General features: G+C 44.8%; 1 protein-coding gene, 1 long non-coding RNA gene and 1 pseudogene across 10 annotated transcripts in view; 1 reads left to right on the top strand and 2 right to left on the bottom strand.

Annotated features, from left to right (window-relative positions):
* CC2D2A (coiled-coil and C2 domain containing 2A) overlaps positions 1-24703 on the bottom strand; it is a 100891-nt gene that overhangs the window by 62412 nt on the left and 13776 nt on the right. For 7 of the 9 annotated variants that reach the window (XM_039838157.1, XM_039838155.1, XM_039838158.1 and 4 more), the window contains 7 exons: positions 11739-11827; positions 11306-11407; positions 8569-8670; positions 7615-7791; positions 6223-6385; positions 2348-2484; positions 1616-1747 (listed from right to left, as the gene is read on the bottom strand). In XM_039838157.1, the coding sequence (XP_039694091.1) occupies positions 1616-1747; positions 2348-2484; positions 6223-6385; positions 7615-7791; positions 8569-8670; positions 11306-11407; positions 11739-11827 (902 nt within the window). The remainder of the gene's footprint in view (positions 1-1615; positions 1748-2347; positions 2485-6222; positions 6386-7614; positions 7792-8568; positions 8671-11305; positions 11408-11738; positions 11828-24703) is intronic. The other 2 variants (XM_039838153.1, XM_039838156.1) reach the window with 2 other exon arrangements.
* LOC120582829 (uncharacterized) lies at positions 6416-9241 on the top strand. Its single transcript, XR_005647659.1, has 3 exons — positions 6416-6430; positions 8920-8994; positions 9231-9241. It is a non-coding gene; the product is annotated as an uncharacterized LOC120582829 (long non-coding RNA).
* Positions 6827-6945, bottom strand: LOC120583033 (uncharacterized; annotated as a pseudogene).

Below are 24703 nucleotides of genomic sequence, written 5' to 3' on the forward strand. Positions count from 1 at the left end.
CACAAAGCCACGTACCAGCAAACATCATTCCACAGACTTAGCGGAGGAGTCCTCTCGCATTGCTCGGCTGCTGCTGGCTCTTGCCTTGACGTCCCTTTCACGGTGCGGTTATGACATCACTCAGGGCGAGCCCGTCAGGTTCCGTCTTGAACCCTTCCCGGTATGAGTAAGCAAGGTGGTAGCGTGGTTCTCATTACTTGGAATGTTACCTAGGTCACCTGTGCTTTGCCTCTCCTTTCCCCAGATTTGGTCTCGGTTCCAAGTGGAATTCTATCGTCCAGTTTTACCCTTAGTGCAACCGATGATGTCTGCATCCGTCTCTGACTTCTGCGCATTCCCCAATTAGTTCAGCACTTCTTAAGGAGACAGAGAAGATAGACTCCCTCAATATCCATAGTAATTACTCTTCTATTTTCTAACTTTAACCTATAACTTTGCTTCATTATATCTGTGTGCTATGCCGACATGGATGGACAGATGAAGAGACAGACTGATGGATTATTAGATATGTTCACAAATTGATGCTGCCTCGATCACTAATTAATTATGTCATATAAGCAAATAGATGATAAATCTCTCATGGACTGGGACTTAGGTTTATGCTTGTTTTGTAAATCTACTCCCAGGAACACATTTCTGCCCAAAGTGGCCACTTGTTAATACTTGTCTGTAATAGCAATATTTTATACAAATTCATAATTTTGAAAAGGGCATACACGAACGCCCTTGTCTCAGTACTCACAATGATCCTGGGAGGCAGAGAAGATTATTATTATTCCTATTTTTCAATTAAGGAAACAGGTCCGGAGAGGGACAGGGATCCGCCCAAGGCCACAAACTAGTCAGTGGAACATCCGACCCAGCTGAGATTTTCTGACTTAGGCCTGGTTTTTCTCTGTTCATCACCCACTCTACAGAATGATCATCCTATCCCCTTGATCAGTGTTGAAATGTTACAAATTTATAATTACATGAGTTTCCATAGGAGCCGATCCTCGCTTAGCACTTCAGGAAAGCAAGAGCAATATAGTTAAACATGAACTCGGTCTGTTTAGCACAGCCAGCACTTACGGAGCTGTTCCAAGTGCTCACGCGTATTATCTCAACCCATCTGCGCAACAATCCCAGAGGTAGAGCTATCATTATGCCCCCTGTATAGATGAAGAAACTGCAGCAAAGAGAGATCCAGGGCCAAGTTCTCCCAAGGAGTGGTCCAGCCAGGACTCAAGCAGGCAGTGCGGTACCAGAGCTTAGAAAAATACAATAAAAAGGATTTGCGAGGATAGAAAACCTCTAGTTATTGCAATGAGTGGGAAGTAATCCCGCAGCATACGTAAGATGACAGAAAGCTAAGGAAAATATGGACAACTGACCCGAATATGCAAATAAAGATGCCGACTTAGCTATTCCCACCTGGGAAACTCACTCCTAGGGTCAAGAAGGGATTAGGTGAGCACAGAAAAATCACTCTTATACATATGCCTGCTGTTTGTTCTTTATGTGTAAGATAGTGAATTATAAAAATAAAATCAAAGTAGAATGTTACAGATGCTATTCAAGAAGCAAAGCACTGACAAGCAAATTCCTGCAGTAAAAATGCGGAGGGGAGTTTTACCTTTTTATACAGCGTTTCAAGTTCCGCCTTAACGTCTTGCTCCTGTGTCAACACTGGTGGCCTTGATGGAAATGGCTTGATGGGGTTTGGCAGTGCTAGGATTCTGCCATCATCTCCAAACCATTTTCTCCCCTGGGGAACAAGCAGAGGGAAGGACAACATTTTCTTCTAATTGGACAGAAAATGGTTTACAAAATAAACAACCACTGCAGGAAAATTCTGTGGCAACATACACATCTCATGTACCTTCTGCCTTTTCCAAGAGATGTTCTCAAATCTGTTTCCATTAGAAATTGAGTCTTCACAATTGCTCCCCACAATTAATTTAAGATATAGTTCTCCCCTCCAAAAACAAACAAAAAAGCTTAAGTAAAAGCTCAAATGAATGCTTACGAAAAAATGTATTTTCTATTCATTAAAAATGTAAGGGAAAAAAAAACCATAAAATAAATTGGGAACATCCTGTCAATTGGGAAAAGGTTGTCAATATCTGATTTGGCAGAAGCCTGGATCCAGCCAGCAGAAGATGGGTTTTGAGAGTGGAGAGATTGTGCTGTCTGAGGGTCAGTAAGTGCACTGGGAGACAAATTAAAAAAAAAAAAAAAAAAAAAATGGAACCACTGTGTGTAGACACCCTCAAGAGGAAATGGGTTCAATGCTGCAGTGACCGTCCATCAGGAAAGAACCTCTCTGTGTCACTGGGGGCCACACTTGGAGCAGGACCGCGCTTACAGACTCTTGCTCCAGCAGTCTGTTCTCCACAATGTTCTGAGCCGTGCGTGGCACCTCCGGGCGTGTTCCGATGTAGAGGCCTTCATCCTCCAGGAACCTGGGCTGCACGTTCTCAGGAAGCTTCTTACACGTAGGCACTAGATAGTTCATAAAGAAACACAGCGACATTAGCGCCAACCCGACGTTTCAGACTGCGATATGGTGAATTAAAGCAATCACCCGAGATTTCATTTCTGTTCTTGGAAAATGCACACTTTCCAAATGAACGTCGAGAAGCAGAACTAAGGTGTATGTGTTTCCTTGCAACATCGCGTTGTAGAATGATGAAATAATTCAATACCTAAGTGGCCAGCGTGGTGGACTGTGAGGAGCATGACATGCATGACTGCTTCTTAGGGGACTCAGTTTGGGGCAGACACTCCTTTGAACTCTCCTGCACAGAAGGAAAGACGATATCTATATTTCACTGGGTTCATGGAAGGATTCGGTGAGGTAAAGTGTGAGAATATGCTTTGTAAATTAAAAAGTGTGTTTGACCAAAGCTAACCATTACCTCAATTGGCCCCTCACCCTTTGATTCATTCACAGAACGAATCTTCACCAGGCGCCTCCCTGTGCCAGGCACTGGGGAGATGCTGAGGGGTCAGCGGGAGTGACAGGGAGCAGCGGTAAGCTAAAGGCTGAAGATCGTGTCAAAGAGTCGTAAATGCACCGAAGGAAATACACAGGGGTGGTGACGGAGGGCCCGGAGGGGACACACTTGGGATGGAGCCGGGAAGGAATCCTTTCCTCGAGGCCATGCATTTGCACTGATGCCTGAAGGCCGAGGAGGAAGGTATGGTGGCGAGACAGCAGGCACATTTGCACAAGGGAATAGCGTGTACTAAGGAGGGGGTGTTTGAGAACAGAGAAACTTCCAGCATGCCTGGGTATAGTGAGCAGGGGCAGGCGGCTGTCGGTGGGCAGGAGGGAAAGCCGGTCATGGAGGAGCTGGAGTGTGTTCCAGGCGGGGTTGGGTCGCTGCGGGCTCCTCCCTGGGGAGGGACCTGCGCAGATGTTTGATTCTAAAAAGACTGGCTGGGCCCCGCTGCTGTGGCCGAGGGGCGTGAGGGGAAATGAGAGAAGCCGAGAAGCCGGCAGATGCTGACCTCTGGGAGCTGGGGTGTAATTTGAGAATTGACGATTAAGGATGGAGACTCATTTTTGTTTCATAATTACCTCATTCTAAACCATGCCAAATCCCTGAATCCGATTTTCCTGCGTGTGGCCAGTTGGACATTCTGCATCCCAAAGCCACCCACGAAAATCAACTAATGCCAGCGTTCCCTGGAAAAGCTGCCTTCCGAGTCCTTAAAAAAGTGGGCAAACTATTGTTATACTGATTCTTCTCTTCCCCACCCCCTCCATTCATGTATCTAGACATCGGTCTACCACTAATCCAGCGGTGTTCAAAATTTTTCATTAAAACATTTTTGGGCACTCGCCCAATATCTGGATGTTTCTTCGGTATGTATGCACTATTGTATAGACAAAGTTAAATTAGGATTTAATTAAATTAAATTTTAACTAAATTAGATGAAAAATAAGTGTAAGTAGAAGTCTCGATGTTTTCTTCCTCTGTCCTTGGGGCGAACACACTAATTTGGAAACCGTTCTCTAAACGGTAACATGAACAACAGTAACAGAGGACATTGGTTTGTTGCTTTTTTTTATCCCCTGCTATGTGCCAGTCATGACACAGCACTTCACTCACGACTTCCTCAATGCTCAGAATAAAAATGCACACCCAAAGTCATCTCATAGTTTCATTTCCTGTCTTCAGGTGGGGCATGGAGGAAGTCGCTCAAGGTCAGACCTCATGAAGGGAGAGCTGGGTCTGTGTGGCTCTCCAAGTCCAATTCGCTTGGCCGTGGGGTCACCCCCTCACAGGGCCCTTCCCCCCAGATCAGAGCAAGACCAGATCCAGAAGATGGAGCCGGAGCATGCTCTGATCCCCACTCAGAGCAGCCACAGAGCAGCCCCGACTCCTAAGCCTCTGCCCTGCCCCTGTCAACTCCTAGTTTCTGGCCCCCTCTGAGCCAGCCCAGAGGGCCAACCTCTATTCCAACCCAGGTAGCTCTGGGGAGAGGCCTAGCAGTGAGTCCGCTGAGGAAAAACACAAGTGACAAATCTCCTTGGCCCAGGCTGCTGCAAATGCATTGCTCTGTGCCCCCAGGCGTCATGACGCATTGTGCCAAGCGTGTGGCCTCTGGAGCCCGCCACCTAGATGACAAACCTGTCTCCCTCACTTTACTGGCTTCATGGTCTTGGGCCAGTTCCCAACTTCTCTGAGATTCTACTTCTTCATCTGTAAAACCCGCATGAAAAACACCTCTCCAGCCTCGGCGCAGGGCCATGTTAGTTTGATACATATCGAGTGTTTAAAAAAGTACTTGGAGTAAGTGAACAGAATGTATTCACGACTATTACTATTATTATTATTTTATTATTGAAAAGTTATAAACTTTGGGCACTTTTGCCAGCTACGTACTTTAAAAGGTAATGTGGGATGGCCGACAAATGCCAATGCTTTGAACATATATGATTCAAAACAAACTATCAAAACCAAATGATAATTTATCTTTGGCCCAGCACTTAACTGGACCTCAGAACATGACAAGTGGAAAGAAACCCAAGTCCAAGTGAGGCAAGCGCCCGCCCCTGCCCATCCTGATGGGGGCTCCCACAGGACTCAGGCTGCGTGCCGTTATAAGTGTGGACCACTAGAACCGGGGAGACTCCCCAGGTGCATCAGGAGGAGAAGGAATTTGGGGTGGGGTGGGGCGGGGGAAGAGTAAAGAGAAACCCAGGGCAGAAAGGAAGCAAGAGGCCATAACTAAGAGTTAATCAAAGTGTCCCATTTCCCCAGGGCAAGGAACCTCTGCCAGCCTGCCTTCCTGCCCACAGCTCCTCAAACCTTAGAATCTCCAAAGTGATGTGTTCGTCCTTTGTATGCTAATGCGATGACTCCTGAATGGTCTCAGGATGGGGGCTGGTGGCCAGGGGATCAGCTCGGTGAGTAGAGGGTTGGGACTTTCTGCAACCCCCCCTCCCTTCACTCCCACCTCTGGGAGAGGAGAAGGACCCAGGGAGGAGAGGTGTAACTGATCGCCAATAGCAGTGATTTGATCCATTACGTCTACATGATAAAGCCTTGGTAAACATCCTACAGGAAGGGGTTGGGAGAGCTTCTGGTGCCGGGAGGGTGGTGCGCTGGAGAGCACATCCATGCCCCGTCCCACACACCTTTACCTGTATCCTCTATCATATCTTTTATTATATAATAAACCAGTAAATACAAGTTAAGTGTTTCCCTGAGTTCTATGCACTGTTGTATCAAATTATCAAACCTGAAGAGGGAGTAGTGGGCAGTCTTGGGGGACTGAGCCCTTGATTTGTGGGTTCCACTCTAGACCCAGGTAGATAGTGTCAGATTTAAATTGTAGGACACCCAGTTGGTGGAGAATTGGTTGGTGTAGGTAAATACAGACACACTGTAGTTACAGAAGTGTTCTAGAAGTATTGGGTGCGAGCAGAGAATCAAACAGAGTTGTTCCTTTTCAATCTCAGAAAAGCCTGAGCTCCCAGCTCCCAGGACCGGTCGGCGGTGTGACACAGGGCTCCCACAGCATCTCGGACTTCTGCTATCGATTCGTGTTTGTTGAATAGATGTTTTTCTATGTTCTACATTTTTGTGTGTGTGTCTAAATGTATTTCTAGATTTTTAAATCAGATTAGAAGTTGGGATCAGTGGCGAAAATCAGGCACCTTTGACACCAGCTGTGTTTCCTGTGAAGGAGGATGGAGCTGAGCAGGAAGGTGGGAGGAGCTCGTACCTGTCAGCCTGCTGGGTACAAACAGGGTTTCTCTCTCCTTCTGCAGCCGGACGTGGACGCTTTCATAGTCTGCGGGTCTCACTGCCACGAACTCTCCAGCCGCGTGCTCTAAGCCCAGTAAGAAATCCTCGGCGTCTTTGCCGTTAAGCATCTCTTCCTCATCCTGCGTTACGTTAAAAAATAACATGAAAAAAAAAATCATGCTAAGGTAATGAGTTTACACAGAAAAATAACCAATGATATTAAACTCACCACTTACCCTGCAATAAGGTTACCTTTTCCTTTCGTTTATTTTATTTATTTATTTATTTATTTTAAATGAAAGCATACAACGGCATGGCCTTTCATTTTTACCCAGTGGATTTTTTATTTTTTGAGGAACCGCCATACTGTTTTTCACAGCGGTGACACCATTTTACATTCCTATCGGCAAATCCACAAGGGTCCAATTTCTCCACATTCTTGCCAGTACTTTCTTTTTTCTTTCCTCCCTCCCTCCCTCCCTTCTTTCTTTCTTTTCATTTTTAGGTGAGGCAACCCTTGGTTGACCTCACAGATTGCAAGGACCTTGTCAGTTTACAATCCCTTATTTTTTTATTTTTTACCCCTACAACACCTGGTCTTCCTAGGTGGTCTCCCATCCAAGTACTAACCAGGCCCGACCCTGCTTAGCTTCCGAGATCAGACAGGATCGGGCTTGTTGAGGGTGGCATGGCCATAGACTACTTTTTTTCTTTTTTAAAATAATAGCCATTCTAATTTGTCTAAAGTGGGTTCTCATTGTGGTTCGTTTGTTTATTGTGTTTTTTAGTTTCTTTGTGGTTTTGATTTCCTTTCTCTAATGACTAGTAATATCAAGCATCTTTTCATGTGCTCATTGGTCATTTCTTTGTAGAAGTGTCTATTCAAGTCCTTTGCACATTTTTTTACTGGCATATTTTCTTTTATCTCACACATGCCACCCACAATTATGGAATCTGAGTTGTAGCTCGGGTGTAGTACAGGGCACACGAAAACTGCTTCCCTGTAAGGTTGTGGGGAGGGAAAGCTAGTTTTCACTTGCTTGAGAGAGGTCAACGTTTTGCAGGTGAAACGAACACTAATCATTGTGTAGAGTCTAGTAAGAAAAATCTGCAAGCTGCATTGTTCTGTCTTTTTTTTTTCCCCCGCAAGAGAAAGATGGACAGGTTTAGTCAAGACCCTTACTACCCAGATTGTGGGATGAAATCAAAGGCTACAGAAAGTACTGGAAAGAACCTAGGACTCCTATTGTTTTTGACTAAGACATGGATGAGCTGCTCTGTGTGGTGGTGGCAGGGTCGTCCTCAGCCACTCTCTTCCTGGCTAGGATGTCATCATTGTCATCATCGTCACCACCATAATATTAAGTACCGGTTTGTTTACTCTTTCTGGCACAGGCGGCTCTTCTTCCTCTCCTTCCTCCTCCTCTTGATTAGTTCCGTCTTTATTTTTTGCTTTTGGTTTTTCCTCTGATTCTTCTGGTTCAGGATCAAAGTTGAAAGTAAAGAAGTTATAGGCTTCTTCAGCAGAGGGGAAGCCGGGCGGAACCTAAAGAGAAGTAGTGAGCGATATGACTTCAGATTTTAAAACCTGAAATGAGCTCTGCACAGTTCACTGACAGCCGGCTTGATGCTCATGGCACCAGGCGCATTCTAGGCATCGTCAGCGTATTACCTTTGTCGAAGGTACGAGATTACTGGTAATGAGCTTTAACAAGTGCAGGAGGCAGCTGGCGGCCTTTACTAAGTATCTTTAATGAGTTACATTTTTATAAACCAGCTGTCATTTACACTCCCACGAGCACATAAATATATCATTTATAACAGTATTTACAACAATATAAGAGGATGAATAAAATGCCAAAAAGTGATTTATTGTTTTATAGGTCAATGCTGAGATAGTTTTATTTAATTATGAGCAATACAAGACTTGTTAACCTTGTTTTTTTTTTTTAAATGGTTTTTTTTTTGTTTTTTGCTTCTTCTTGAGTTACTATCCCCGCTACTTTTTTTCATAATGAAAGCTGGTACAGCTTCAGTGCTGAACAGATAGTCTCATCACTAACATTTTCTGCCCTTCCATGCATTTCCCGGCCCCAAACCAGGCAGCACTCTGATCTCTCCACAGCTGGATTCTAGAATTTTGAAAGTAGGAATTATTTCTCACACTTTTTTCTTGCATACTCCATAGCAATAAGACTCGGTTCGTGTATATCATCATCTCTCATTGGATGGTTTTGCAAAACACAAACGAACCAACAAAAAACACGATTTAAAGTATGCATAATTTAAAACAAGCACGGTTTCAAAAGACAGGTTTTCTCACCTGGGGTTTAGACTTGATTTTTCGTACAGAATCACGAAACTTTACTCTTGAATAGCTTTGGGAGTCATCTTCTCGTTGAGTCCTCTGTACCGCTCTATCCGGCTAGATGAATTAAAAAAAAAAAAAAGATAGATACACCGTTTAAATCAAGAAACGAAGGATGTTGTGAAACAGGCATGAACTCTTCAGATCACCATTCCTGAGGAAGGAAATGCTGACAAATGTCAACTGTATTTGAAGGTTAAGTTTACTGAATATTTTCCTAGTCAGCTCTGTCTCCCTCAGGGCTAAACAAATATAAAATTCTATGCTCGTGAAACCCTAAAGTGAAAAGTGTTATTTCGCTTACAGAGCAATAGATTTTTCCAGTTCAGAGATGATCGTTTCCCAATGGTCTATGAAGAAAAGCACCCACAATGTCCGATTGTAAGTCCGACACACCCCCTCCGTGGCGCACGGCCCGCCCTCCTCGTGAGCCTGGGGGTGTGCTGCCTCACTGGAAGCCGAGCCTTCTGCCTACACTGGCCTGATATGCTCATATTCATTATGAGCGTTCCTTCTATCCTCTGCTAGCCGATCCACCAGGTCCTGTTCCCACCTGCCCTCATCTCTCTTCTCATCTACCCCTCCTAGAACCTAACTGCTCCTTCTTTTTCACCTAGCACCACTTAACCACCTTGTACCTCCATTGTCTGTTAACATGTCCGCCATGCCCGCTGGGTTCCTTGAGGGTGGCTGTCACTGTCGTCGCTGTGAGTTCAGAACCCACTGGAGTCTCCCGCAGATGCTGGCTGGACAACAGGTAGAGTGTGTCAGAGAATCAGATCGTGGGTAAACCTGGGACACTGAACCAGGCCCATGAATAGAGACACTTTGGTCCGGTCTACTGGAGGCCAAGTACTCATGTTCTGCGTTATTTCTACCTTGGCATTTGTGTGTTCCTGGAGATTTGTGTTTGGCTTTATTCTCTTATCAGAAATTGCCAAGTATAAAGTGACAAGAAATGCAATAGAGAGAAAGCTAATGCAGGTTTGTGTTGGCGAAGTTGAATTATTGACCAACTGGTTTCTCCTTTTCTCTCTGATGTCCCAGCTTCTAACATTAGCTAATATCTATCTAGAGAGGGCTTTGCCATGTGGCAGGCACTGTTTGAAACACTGTAACATGTATGAACTCACTGAATCCTCAAAACAATACCAATATTTAGGCTCTGCTAGTATCCGTATTTTACAGAAGTGGAAAGTGGGGTCCAGAGAGTCGATAAGTTACGTGTCCAAGGTCACACAGCTAGTGGGCAAGCTTGCCAGCATTTAACACTGGACAGCTGAGAGCCAACACCTGAGTTCTTTGTGTGCTACAGTCTTTGCTCCGTAGGATATAAATGGGCCACTTCTTAGATATTCCTCTTAGGTTGAAGTATATACACGAAGAAATGTGCTTGTGAATGTGTCGAGCCGATGAGATTTTAGCTAGTTTTTCTTCAGTTTCTGATATTTTAAAATTATGGCTCTTACAAGGAAATAATACATCAGAATCAAAGAAAAATATCTCCCCAGTAGAATGCAGTAGCAAACTGTAGCAAAGCCATTTCCTTGGACCCACTGAATGACCCCATTAAAGAACAGTAGACCCTGAGCACGCTGCAGCTTTTCTGATAAGCATGCAATCTTTGGCTTATTTAGGATGGATAAAGATTAAATTTTTATAACGTCTCAGCACAGCAAAAGAAAAAGCATCATTTAAGAAAACAATGTTTGTGCTACGGAAATATTACCGTATAAGCTCATGCTTCTTTGTCTCAAGGGTGAAAAACAACCCGACCATCGCCACCCGTAGGGACAGACGGTTGGATTAGACTTGCAAGCATTTCACTGAGCCACTAGCTCTGCTGTTCCTTCAGTTCCTTCTTCCCTTCTCTTACACGCTTGTCCTTTATTCACATCCCTGACAAGTCTTTCTATCTTTCACTGGCTTTCTCTTTCCCCCGGGGGCCATGACTATAGGTTTTTCTGCAAGCGTCAAGACCCTCCACCTTCAGTCTTTTCCCTCAGGCAGCGAAGGCGTTCTCAAAACTTCCAAACTCCGCAGGGCGAACTGCTTCCTGAATCTGTTTCTCCATGCCTGGCCCCTTCCTTACTCACATCTCTAAAAGGCCGCATATTGAAATGCTCTGCTAGCACCTCGATTGGAGCAGAAATCACTCCAGGGCATTCAAACCGCCTCCCCGCCCGATCTCCGATCACCGATAGCTTTCCAGGGCTTGTCGAAAACCATCACAAAAACCATCACGGTTCCTTTGTGTAACGTTCAAGGTCCCCACCATCTGCCCTTGCTCTCATCTCTCTTTCTCTCTGTTTCCTGGAGATCCGCGGACCCAGCAGGTCAGAGCTGTGAGGCAGACTGGGAATGAGATAGAGCTGGGAGGAAATCCTGGCTCCTCCACAATCAGGCTCTGTGACCTGGGGACAGCTGGGCAGCTGCTCTGAACCTGTCTGCTCATCTGTCGAATGGGAATGGAAATTACCCACCCCACAGGCGTGTTCGGATAAGGACATGCGGTAGCATGGGGAAAGGACTTGGCTGTCACTGAGTAATGCTCCATGAATGGCGGCTATTATAATTATCAATAAGGATTTAACGCCTCCTCTGTGCACAGCTCTGTTCTAGAACTGGTGTCGGAAATGTGATCTTTGCTTCGCTGTCTTTGAGCGTAAAGCAGAGGCGGCCTGTTTCTCACCTCCGTGCCAAAGTCAGTCTCCGAGTCTTTCTGGCTGGGGCTTCGTAAGCGTCTGGGCCGAGGCGTGGGAATGTCCTGCAGCAACGCATTCTCTGCCTTGGACTAAAAAGTCAAACAGAAAATTACTGCTCCAGAAGGTCAGGAAGGTCAGGAATGCTATGAAAACCAGTCACCAACTCGGTGGACCAAAATCGGCAAAAAATACACGCTCTGTCTCGTAAGGTGATAACAGCAAGCGCAGTGGTTTAGAAACATGACATTAAATTCTTCTTAGGAATGATTTCCATCTGCTGCAGTGTTCGATACGACATTAACATTTAAACCGTGAAAACCGCGTTTAACGGTCATCAAATCCACACGGTTCTGAGCAAACAAAGCCAGCTAGACAAGACCCGAAGACTCGCAATCAGCACTGAACAAAATATTCTCTCACCCTTGCAGCTTGTAATTTCTCCCTCATCCGTCCCCTCATGAAAAATTCTGCAAAGCCTGTTCTGGAAGCTGAAGGAATTGGAGGTAAGTCTAAAAAAAAATATAAGAAAATTACTTTACAAAAAACATTTTTTTTTCCCTAAAGGGAAGATTAGATTTTAAAAAAAGCAGAGAATATAATTTTGTTTTGCAGATTTAGAACTTTACATAGGTAAATGTGAAATAGCACTGACCACGGTCCATTGGATATAATAAGAACATGTCTTGGCTTCTTCGAGATCGATAGCGAAAACCTCCCTCCTGCCTGAACTGTCATATCAACTTAGCTAAGAATAAAGTGAATGACATGTGACTATTCAAGACCAGTCACCCTTACCGATTCAGTTAACATGGGAAGAGGCTCTCAAATTTGTTGATTAGAGGACCAGGCTTGTCAGGTGAATGGATGGCTAACGAGCTCGGGGTTTCGGGGTTCACCTCAACAGCGCCGATGCCTTCAATCAGAGAAACCCTATTTATAGGCTCAGACAGCAGCCCTGGGCTACGGCATGGAGATGACATATATTTTGTACAAATTAATAAACATGTATGTAAGTATCATGAAGTGTCGTGCACCTGTTACGTGTCGGGCACCGCGATACGCGTGTTAAGTGGGTTTTCTCATCAGTCTTATGCCATCCCTGCGAGGAGGGCCCAGGGGTGCTCGTCACCAGGAAACTTGGGGACGAGGACTCCGAAGCTCTCCGTGGTGAGTGACTGGCTGTACAGTCACACACGGAGGATGTGGGATGTTTGAGGTTTGGTCCCAGTTCTGTCGTTCCCAATGCTCAGAACCGTTACGAAAGAGGTGGAAACAGAACCAAGCATTTGGGGGAACGGAATGTCGTCATGCTCAGAGCAGAGGGGCTCTACTGGGATGGAGTAGGAGATGAGACTGCAGGAGTTTGGGGTGCAGTTATGGGGAACCTCAGATGCCACATTAGGAGTCTAGAATGTATTCTCTGAGCAGTAGGGACATCTTGAACAATGTAGAGGGTGGTTGGGGTGCAGGGGGAGAGGCACGGGGGACCCCAGCTAGGATGTCCTGACGAGGTGAAATGAGAGGGAGTCAGTGGGAGCAGTTGAGAAGAGGCCACGAGATGGAAGGGACAGTGGGACCTAGTGACAACAGGGCTGCACCTGTTGCATGTGCAGATTCTCAGGCCACACCCCCCACCTGCTGATGCTGGAGGTGGAGCCCAGCAAACAGGTGATTTAAACACCACTCAAGTGGGAGGACCCTGGTTCAGAGAAAGAAGGCGAAGGTGGATTTGACCGAGGTGATTAGGCGTTAGAGGGCGGTGGGAGAGAGAAACGAGGAGGGAAAGCCAGGCGGGGTGACACCGAAGCGAGCTTGTCTGAGTCTGAGGTGCGGGCACATATGGAGTGTGTGTGTCCAGCTGGGGGAGGGTCCAGGCCTGAGGGTGAAGACTCTGGGAGCACTGCCAGCTCGGTGAAGGCGGACCTGGTGAGAAAGTCTTTCTGACACTCACAGGCATCGGCGCTGTTAAAAGAGGAAGGCTAACGAGTGAAAGAAAAAGAGGAGGCTAGATGTTTATTAGAAGGTACAAGGAAAAATGGCCGCAAGAAGGAAGCGATGCCAGGCAAAGGCCTCTGCTCGCGACAGGCTTGCAGGTTTCCGCGGCACCTGCTTTATGCAAACGGAGACTGTGGTCACCGGCCTCAAAGCATCTTCTGTGGCGTGGCCACTCAGTCTCTTAGGCTGTGCTTTCTTCCTTTTGTGTGATAAGAAGACATAAAATCTTACTTATATCAGGATCCAGCACAGAGGCATGAGATAATCACAGTAAGGATTATAGTCTTGCATGTGTGGGCTGAGGTTCAAATTCGTTAAGAGAATCTCGATGAACTCAATGAAACGGCCTGTGGCATTCTTTCAACTTGCTTAAAAAAAATCAAGTCATTACTTTCCCTTTTAAAGATCATGCGGCTGCGGTAGATCATGTCCCCTGTTGTATATGCTCAGAGACCCGAGACTTATCCTGTATTGCATTTGTCACTCTATTCTATTAATAAATAGAATAAAGTCATTCTATGAATAAACAATCCACCCCAGATGCTATGGCCCCCAGCCACACAGGGCAGGTCCACAGTCAGTGTCACTAAGTGTGTGTGGATGGCCTGGGTGGATAGGGAGGGTTTCTGGTCTGAACCTCCCACAGCTTACCAGTCCCCTTCTCCAGCTGATTCCCCACTTGCTTCTGCCCCCCCAAAGAGAAATCCTTTCATAGTTAACAGTAAATGCCTTTGAACATGAAAAGGCATCTTGTTTATTTACTCTCTCTCCTTTTTATAAAAGAAAATTCAGTTTTTTGAGTTTACTTAAAATAGCTACTACCTACACATGTAGTTAGCTAGACTAAGTTTTATGAATTATTCTTTAAGCGTCACAAGATATTTTATTTAAACACTCTCTTCTGAATAAAGAAACCAAAGTGGTTTCTTTCGTATTCATTTTAAAAACCTTGGAAACGTTTGACATGCCTGATTTTTAAAAAGCCTGCTGGTAACATTTAGAAGGCGGAAAGATTTCTAAATCAGGTCTGTACAACGAGTTGGTGACACAGCATTTGCTCAGCTAGAATGTGACTAGCTTGAGAGCCAGGACCATGTTGGCGACTTTGAGACCTGGCACTTTGTAGCACTAATTCAGTGAAGGAAAAGCGGATAAGGGAACCACAAGAGTGTGAGGGATACGATACTTAAAAAGGAATTTCAAATAAATAAAAAAATAAATAAAAAAATAAAGGTGATCCTCGTTTGGATGAAATCCGATGATGATGCCTGCTTCTTTTTTTTTTTTAAAGATAATATCACTCACATGATATCCACAGGAAGCCAGGTGTACTAATTTGCTCCATTTGACATAATAACGAATAGGGATTAAGTACTTTCACTCCTATCTTGGTAGAATATGGCAAACAGTGTTTCTTTAAGCAGCTGGAAATACTAAGACAACCCTCATAAAACATTTTCCCCTAATTTATAGTCAATTACTTCACTACATTACTAACCAACTATGTGATCCCAAAGTGTCTCTTTCTTTCCTGCCCTGAGGATAAGAATGGCTTTGCCAAGCTTGAGGCAGGGTGTGACTTCACATTTACGAAAGAGGCACATTCAGAAAATAGCCCTTTGACGCAAGCAGGGAAACCTGGCCCTGACTGACGTTTTCAAAGCAGCATACAAAGAGGGTGCTGGAAATAATTTTTTAAATGATTAAAAAATCGATCTGGGGGCATGCAAGAACTTATGGATAATGACAGATTTTCAAGGCATTCCACTAAAATATATACGTAATGTCAATTAGTATGCAATATGGGTTATCTTGACACGGTGCCGTCCTTCATCAGAGGCAGCAGGGGTTACCGTCCGGCCACGTTGCGCTCGCCGGCTACCCCGCAAACCCATTACTTTCCAGCCTTCATCAGCCTCATGTTTGCCACTGGCTTCCAGGTCTTCCTGGCGCTCTGTCTCCCTTTTCGTGTCACGGCACTCGCTGTCCCCGTCTCTCTCTTTACCGACTTAATAAAATAGTGGATACTTTCCGGTTTTCTCTTAGCCACTTCTATCATACTGACCCCTCAGAAAACACAGCCACCTTCTAGTCAAATAGGCGTTGCCTTTCGGAACCACTTTCGAATCTTCTCATCTTTTGTCCCCAACTCGATGTGTTCTCGTTGTTTTCACGGAGAAGTGGGTTTAATAAAGTCCTTCTCCTGTAGGAGTGAAAAACTTTCCGATAAATCAGTCATATGGAAGGGATATCTTCAGGTGCCAGCCCCCAGGAAAGCACTGACAGCCACCAGGATGCAGATATCGAAACTGCCTGCTAGGCCCTGTTTGATCTAAGAGTTCCCCAGAAACATTTGTCTTTGTGTAAGACGTTTACAGCCAACATCTGCTTTACGTAATCTGCTTGCTTGCTTGTTCAGAAGACCACCAGGATATGGTCTTAAGCTTTATAAGCTGCCTCCTCTGGAAGCTCGGGACTGATCTCCTCTGCCCCTGCGTGGTAGAGAGTCAGTCGCCAGCCGGCTAATAAAGGCTCACGATTCATCTCAATTGGCTCCGTGGGTCTTAAAATTGATGGTGCCACAACACTCCGCCATCTGCAAGCTCTCTCCTCTTGTGCCAACCTCTGCAGAAATTCCCATACTTCTTGATGGGCCATTGTTGTGACTCTTCCTGCCTAGACCAGAGCTCTGTGTGTACCTTAGGGTACAAAGGACTTTCCAAAGACTTGACATAAAATTAGAAATAGGTCATTTGGGTTTGGATTTCTATTGGTATAATCCGAATTCACAGAGACTGTGGAACAGATGAGCATGATGATTCTTGTTTAATTGTCTATCTCTTCCACCTTCTTACTCCAGTTAAAGAATGTACTTTTAAAAGTTTTTAATTATCTTTTTGTAATTAATAAATATTTACCAAGTTTTACAGTACCTTTGTTTTCATCGGTTGTACAATATAGATAATTGTAATAATAGCTCAATCAAAAATTCAATTGGTTAATTTGGTGAGCAATAGAAGATTTGTAAGCATAGAAACGTATTATTTAAAGTTCTATGGGGAAGTGAAATGGAGCCATTCAAGAAGAAAAGGGAATGGTGTAAAATTTTCAACTGTTCACGTAGAACTTGTTCATTTTTTTTCAAAATAGATGATGGAAGTTATCAAATCACAATGCCATTTAGATTCTTTGGGGTAATGTTAGGAGTGATGTAACAGTTTTATTTTAAATCATTCATTTTTACAATCTGCCATAAACAAAATTGTTTGGAAATATTTAAAAGTATGATAAAAAATTTTGTGGCCACTTACACATAGGCCTAGTTCTTGTAGGGGACAGTGGGCAAAAGGGCTGAGAGAAGGCTGGCCTGAGCTCCTGCCTCTCCTCTCCCCAGCATAAATAATTTCCCCCTTTTGTCAAAGTCCAAGGATGGAATGTAAATATGGAGTTGGGGCCAGGGAGAGCATGGGAGAGGAGTCAGCTTGACTTCAGCAGAAAAAAATGGAGGCGGAACAGAAGCCTCTGTTCAATGTCCTAAAGGCTTGAGAGGGAGAACGTAAGGCAGCAATCGGATGGACTGTCACCAACCTCCCACCGACTTCATGTGGGATGTCCTTTCAGCCACAGTCAGGCCTCGGGGAACATAGGACTTTCTCGGAGTCAGGCAGGAAAAACCAGCACAAGGAGAGGGCCCAAGGTCAGTGGTGGTTGTCACTAGGGTGTGAGAAGGTGGGTAATTACTTTCTTCTACTTCTTTCTATTTCTTTCTCCTGCTTTTCTAATTTTTGGAAAATAGACTAGTATCACTTGTAAAAAAATTTACGACACAAAATGGAAGTCGAAACTGGCCCTTGGCTTAGAGCCCCAGCACTGCTGATGGTTCACATTTGCTGAGGGGTCTAGAGGGACTAATTTGGTTACTTTCTTCTTCTCTGGTTCTTTCCTTCAGTCTTATGAACATTTCCACTTTATCGGAACTCATTCTGGTGCATAAGTCTCCTTCTGACTCGCAGGTGCTCGGACCTCGGGATCTTGGCTCTGCATCTTCCCGCTACTTCGTGCTTTGGCACACCTCCAGGCTTGGGAGTTGCTGTGGACTAAACATTTTTGTCCTGACTGATTTATATGTTGAAGCCCTAACTCCCAAAGTGATGGTCTTTGGGAGGTAATTAAGTTGAGACAAGGTCATGAGGGTGGAGCCCCCATGATGGCATTAGTGTCCTCCTCCTAAGAAGAGGAAGAGAGACCAGAGCCATCTGTCTCTCCACGATGTGAGGACACAGCAAGAAGGCAGCCACCTGCCAGCCAGGAAGAGAGTTCTCACCACACTGCGTCTGCTGACACCTCGATCTTGGACTTCCTCCAGACTGTGAGAAAGAAATGCCTTGTTTAAGCCACCCAGCCTGCGGCGTTTCATTATGGCAGCTGGAGCTGAGCTGGACAGGGGTCACTGTTGTGGGAGACTGGGCCTGGCCAGCCCTGCCTATCGTCGCCGTGCTCCAGCATCATCGTGGTGGTGGGGCAGAGCGAGGGGGCTTCAAACAGGGCTGGGACTCTGAAAGGTGGCCTAGAACATCGTAGATATATTTTGAGGTGAACAATTTTGCCTAGAGTTGAGCCTCGAATATTGCCTTGGGCAGAATGGCAAGAAATGTAAATAGCCTTAGGGAGGGTGGGGAAGTGCTGAGAGACAGCAGAGTAGCCGTGAGTGGACTTAGAACAAGCTTCCTGAACTTCCAAGAGGGGAGAGGCTATGCAAAACTTCTGAAATTTAAAAAAAAAAAAATTAAGAGTGAATCTCTGACAGGATGTAGTATTCTACAAAAACCCAACTTCGAAAGTGCTAGGTTAGAGAATCTTTTCTGCACCTTTCAAGCATTCAACCAACAAGTATTTGTGGAACCCCTATTACGTGTACAAGGAGCTAGGGATAGACCAGTGTACAAAACAAACAGGTCACTGTGCCTTCATGGAGTGTGTTTGCTGGTGGGGAAGACGGACCACTAACAAGTAGTTCATTAGGGCGCCAGATGGGGATAGGTGGTGTGGAGATAAATAGAGCAGGATAGAGGAGAGGGAGGACCAGGAGAGAGCGGTGCATCGTCATTTTAAGTAGAGTGACCAAAGAAGGGCTTCAAGGTGACATCAAAGCCTGTGAAAGAAATGAGGGGTCCAGCCATGTGGACAGCTGCGGGATGAGCATTTTAGCTACGTGCAGCATCTGCTGTGAAAACAGAGACAGGGCCTCACCTAATGTGAGACCTGAGCAGAGACGGAAGCCAGGGGCGGCAGATGGAATGCTAAGTCGGAAGGTCATCGAGGTCAGGGGTAGACAAACCATGTGGGTCATTACGGGATGTGGCTTCAGCTCTGAATAGAGTGAGAGTCCCCGGAGGATTGGAACAGAGGAGTGGCACGACCTCGTCTTCGCCAGAGCGTTCTGCCTGCCAGGTCAAGGATGGGGGTGAGGACGGAAGCCAGGCACCAGTCAGGAGGCTGCTGAATGCTCCAGATGTGAGTTCAAGGTGGCTTGGACCAGGATGGCAGAGACGGAGGTAGTGAGAGATGGTCATATAAGAGATCTGTCCTGAAGGTAGAGCAAATAGGGCTCATCGATAGACTGGATGTGGGCAGATAGGAGTTCACAATGACGCTGAGTTTTTGACCCTCACAATAGAGAAAATGAAATGTCCGTTGAAAGAGATGGAGATGAGGGTAGGAGAAATAGGTTGGGGTTGGGAAAAGGAGGTCAGAAGCTCAGTTTCAGTCAAGTAAAGTTTGACTTGTCTCAAATAGATCATAGGCCTAACTAAATGTTACCCCAAGACTTGAAAACCCATATCTGAAAAGATATTCACACACCGTTATTCACAGCAGCATTATTCACAGTGGCCAGGACATGGAAGCAACCGAAGTGTCCTACAATAGATGACTGGATAAAGAAGCTGTGGTACATGTATACAATGGAATATTACTCAGCCATAAGGAGAGATGAAATACTGCCATTTGTGACAGCATGGATGGATCTCGAGATAATCATGCTAAGCGAAATAAGCCAGACGGAAAAAGTTGAAAGTCATGTGATATCACTTACATGTAGGATATAAACCTAAAAGTGACAAATGAACGGGACATACAGAGACTCCTGGATGTGGACTATCGACTAGTGGTTACCAGAGGGTGGGGGTTGGGGGAAGAGGGGGGAGGTAGACAGGGTAAAGGGGGTCAAATATGAGGTGACAGAAAGAAATCTAACTATGGGAGATGTAAAATATATATATGCCTTACTGTTAAAGTGTACAGCTGAAACTTACTGGATTTCGTTAACCAATGTCACCATTAAAAACAAACAAACAAAGAAACAAATAAATACATGTACTTGCATGAGCTAAAAGCATGCAAGTTCTAGAAGAGAATATAGGAGAAAATTATCGTGACCTCGGGTTGGGCAAAGAATATTTAGGTACAATCCCAAAAGCACAATCGTAATAGAAAAAAAGTGATAAATTTGACTTCATTGAAATTAAAACCTTTTGCATTTCAAAAGACATCATTAAGAAAATGAAAAGACAAGACATTTACTTGGAGGCAATATTTGCAAATTATATATCTGATAATGTACTTGCACCCAGAATATATAGAGAACTCTTATAACTCTGTAGTAGGAAAAAGAATCCAGTTAATAATGAGTAAAATTTAAATAGGCATTTTACTAAGAAGATATGTAAATGTCTAATAAGCATATAAAAAACCCCTCAATATTATGAATCACTAGAGAAATGCAAATTAAAAGCACAATGTAATACTACTATACACACACTATAAAGGCTATAATTAAAAACAGATAATAACCAATTGTTGGAAAGGATGTGGAAAAACTGGAATTCTCCTAAAACTGTGGGTGGGAAAGTAAAACAATACAGCCACTTTGTAAAACAGATTGATAGTTTCTTGTAAAGTTAAGAATAAATTCATCATACGACCCAGAGATTCTAATACTTCTTAAGAGGAATGAAAACATATGTCTACACAGAGACATGTTGCAAATGTTCATAGCAGCTTTATTCATAATAGCCCCAAACTAGAAATAATCCAAACGTTTATCAATAGAAAAATGAATAAATAAAATATGGTATATCCATACAATGGATAATCGCACAATAAAAAGAAACGAAATGTGGGTATATGCGACAGCATTTACGAATCTCAAAAAACATGCTAAGTGAAAGAAGCTAGACATGAAACACTATTTATTGAAATGTCTAGAAAAGGCTTAATTACAGGGCTATAAAACAAAGCAGTGTTTGCCTAGGGCTGGGAGTGGGACTGGGGATTAACTTTAAATGGGCCTAAAGGAATTTTGGGGTGATAAAACGTTCTAAAACTTGATTGTGGTGATGGTTGCACAAGTCTATAGATTTACTAAAAATCATTGAGTTGTATACTTACAGTGGGGGAATTTTATGATATGCAAATTATACTTCAATAAGCCATTAAAAATGTGAGTTGTCTTATTAGATATGCAGAAAGGGATATTCAAGGGGGCCATTACATTTCGTCTAAAAGAGGCCCGAGCTGGACATCAAAGTTCGTAACTGGCCAGGACACATGTAATATCTATATGATAGACTTTCCAGTCTTGAGATGACCAAGAGAATGAGTGAGGCAAAGCCTGAGCTCGGGGCGCTCCAGCATTCAGAGGTTGGGGATATGAAACAGCAAAGAGACTGAGGGGTACAGCCAGTGGGGGAGAAGGGAACCCCGGAGAATGGAACTCCTGAAGCCCAGGACCGGCGGAGGAGGGAGGGGGCTCGTGGGATGCTGCGGAAGGTAAGCGAGGCCATTTAGCAGATGTGCGTTGACGGGACATCGACGAGGACGACTGGGATGGGGAGTGGAAACGTGAGGCAGATGGAGCAGGTGCGAGATTAGAGACAAAAATGGAAGAGATGACGCCGGGGCAATTTCGCCATAAAGGAGTTTTTTGGAAAACGCCTTTCCTTACCACTAATAACGACGATGTGTATGTTTTATATTATTTGTATTCTTATGAGATGGTCAGTCAGGTGCGGCCACAAGAAGAGAGGCTCAGGGAGCAAAGTTCGTCATACTCCCAGGTCCTGGAGCCAGGAGGCGGGGCCACACGGGGCCACGTGGGAGGACACCAAGGTGGTCGGGAGGAGGAGACAGGAGGAGGGGAGGCTTGGGCCAAGGGCTTCACTGGGGTTTCCGGGGAGAAGACAGGCAGGGCAGGGCAAACGGTTCGGGGCTGGCTCGTGTGACTATTCTGGGGGGCTCGAAGCTATGGGATGTGCAGACAGGGGAATTGCTTCCTGGGGAGCGGGGCCAGGTAGAGGAGGCTGGGCTCCGGATCGGTTAGTTTGCATATCAAAGGCACATCCAGTCTGGGCCCTTTGTTACCACTAAGCCTTAGCTAGTCTCTGCCGGATCAGAAAGATGTCTATTTGCTTGTTTTTTAAGATGCCAAACATCATAGCATCTGGAAGATAAAAGCAATAATGGGCTGCGACATACTATTTATTTATACTTGTACCTTCAGTGCCACCTGAGGTAGTGTCTCCAGCATCAGTGACCTTTTTGGCATTCCTACCTTCCCCAGTACACATTCTTTGACAAGAATGTTCTTCCCTTCTCCAACTGCATGGGCTTCAAGATAACTTTGGAGACCCAGACCCTTTGGGCAGTTCTCCGTGTTACATATTGTGCCTTTAACATCTGTTTCCTGGGTCAGTCTCTCTAGGTCTGGATGGCTTTTAAAAAGTAAATCTGAACTACATGATCTTTCTTTTGCATCCAAGTTCACCAGATTCTGAACTTTCTTTTCAATCAATACTGAAAAATTGGCTCAGAAATGATGCTTTAATCAGAGAAACTAACACGAATGAATGGAAAACAGATGTCTGAAATGGAGAAATTTGTGTTCATAAGAAACTACTTAACATTTGATAGTTCCTCCCTGAAGAGATGGTGCGAGTTGGAGTCACGGGGGCATGTGTGCTCTTTTTTTTCTAGATGTTTCCTTGACTTGGAACTAGTGCCTGTGCGCTGAAATGCTTTCTCTGTTTGGAATGTCCTGATTATGGATATGTTTGAATAGCAAATTAGAAGCCAAAGCTTTCACTGCATGGAATTGTGCTGCCGTTAATCAGGGAGGTGGCACTTCTGGGTGTGTGCCTGGTGCCGTGGGGGAGGCACTATCTGAGCGTCTGAATACAATCTGACTTTGACAACACTGGAGCCCTGTAGGAATGCTACAGTGTAGAGTAGGTCACGGGTTCAAGGTGGGGAGCTGGGATGGGAGCGCCAAGGGGCAGGCCAAGTCCACGAGAGGTTTGGGAAGTCGAAGTTCTGGACACAGGCGAGCAGACTTCATTGGAAGGCTGTGGTGGGCACAGAGGTGGGGGTGTAGGGAAGCCCACTTAAGCCAGAGCATGGCCTGGAGTACAAAGCAGAAAGGCCAGCTTGAGACAGCTGTTCGCTCGTGAGCATTGTCCAGTGCCATCTGAGTACCAGCACTGTGCTGAGCAGAGCTGAAAGTCAGTCTCTACCCTCAAAGATTTTTTGTCCAGTGGAGAGGGGAGGGGAGACTGTGGGCCCATAAGGAGGGACCTCAGGTGCTCGCATGGCCGTAGGTGCTGCAAAGCATAGAAGGTCTACTCGGTCCGCACTGGGTACAGGGGCAACTTCCCAAAGGGGGTGATGTGTGTACTGACTTCTGAAAGGGAAGCAGCTAGGATAAGACAAACAAATAAACAAACGAACCAACAAAACACATATAGAGAAGGAGCTAGTCTAGGTAGGGGGAGTAAGGCGTACGATTCACCTGAGTGACACTCTTTAGAGGAAAACAAAAATGAGGCACAGCAGACTGACCATCTTGTAAAGACTCTAAGCTGACTCTGTGCTCCGTATGCAGAGTCCCCTGGGGCCCTGGGAGCCACTGTGGATAGTGCTGCTTGTAGCAGTGCCATCATACCTTCTGTGGGCAGCTGTAAACCATCAGCTTCGAAGACCAGTCAGGGTTAAGATTTGTGGGTATAGAGTGACGCAGCAACCAAGAACACAGGTTCTGGAGGTCTGCAGACTGGAGTTTGAGTTCTGGCTTCACCACTTCTGGCTATTGCTTCTCTCTGAACCTTCCTTTCTTAATCTACAGAACGATGCCCGATGATAGGACTATTCTGAGAATTAAATAATGTAATGCTTATGAAGACCTTGGCATGGTACTACCACATCATAGCACTCAAGAAAGATGATTATTCTTATTAGTTATTTAGCATCACGTTCTTCTTTCAGCTGGAGGAGCTTGTGATGTATGTGCCAGTCCCCCTGTGGGGTGCTCTCTATATATCATCTGGTTTCTTCCCCATAACAGCTGCCTGAGGCCCAGGCGCTTTGTAAACGAGGCTCCCGTGGCTTAGGAAGATTAAGTTGTTGCTCAAGGTTCCAAGACTTGAAAGTCATGAAATAAACCCTCGTGTGTATGGTCAAACGATTTTCAACAAGGATGCCAAGACCACTCAACGAGAAGAGGATCGTCTCTTCAACAAATGGCATTGGGAAACTAACCGGCTGTCCGCATGCAAGAGAATGAAGTTGGACCCTTACCTTATACCGTTTAGAAAAATAAACTCAAAATGGATTAAAGACCTAAATGTAAGACATAAAGTTATAAAACTCCTAGAAGAGAACATGGAGGAAATCATGGCACTGAGTTTGGTGATGATTTCTCAGACACGACACCAAAAGCAGAGGCGACAAAAGCAAACGTAGACAATTGGGACCACCTCAGTCTTCAAAACGTCTGCGCATCGAAGGACATGATCAATAGAGTAAAAAGGCAAACTATGAAATGGGAAGAAAAATATCGCAAATCATATTCCCGATAAGGGCTTATTATTCAGAATACATAAAAAACTCCTGCAATTCAATAAAACAAATGAGTCGACCAGAGACTGGGCAAAGGATAGACATTTCTCCGAACGTCATGTACAGATAGATGGTCAATGAGTATAGGAAAAGATGCTCGACATCACTAATCATTATAGAAATGCAAATCAAAAGATGACATTAAGAAGGCTACTAGAAAAACAGACAAACAGAAAGTAACAGAAGTTGGCAAGGATGTGGAGAAGCTGGAACCCTCGTGCACTGTTGGTGGGAATGTACAATGGTGTAGACGCTATGGAAAATGGTATGGAGGTTCCTCAAAAAGTTAGAAATAGAACTACCACATGACCCAGCAATCCTACTTCTTGGTATATATCCGGAAGAACGGAAAGCAAGATCTTGAAGAGATATTTGCACATTGATGTTGATGACAGCATTATTTGCAATAGGCAAGAGGTAGAAGCAACCTAAATGTACAC

The sequence above is a fragment of the Pteropus medius genome, unplaced genomic scaffold (assembly GCF_902729225.1).
Source record: "Pteropus medius unplaced genomic scaffold, Ma_sr-lr_union100, whole genome shotgun sequence".
NCBI classification, from domain to species: Eukaryota; Metazoa; Chordata; class Mammalia; order Chiroptera; family Pteropodidae; genus Pteropus; species Pteropus medius.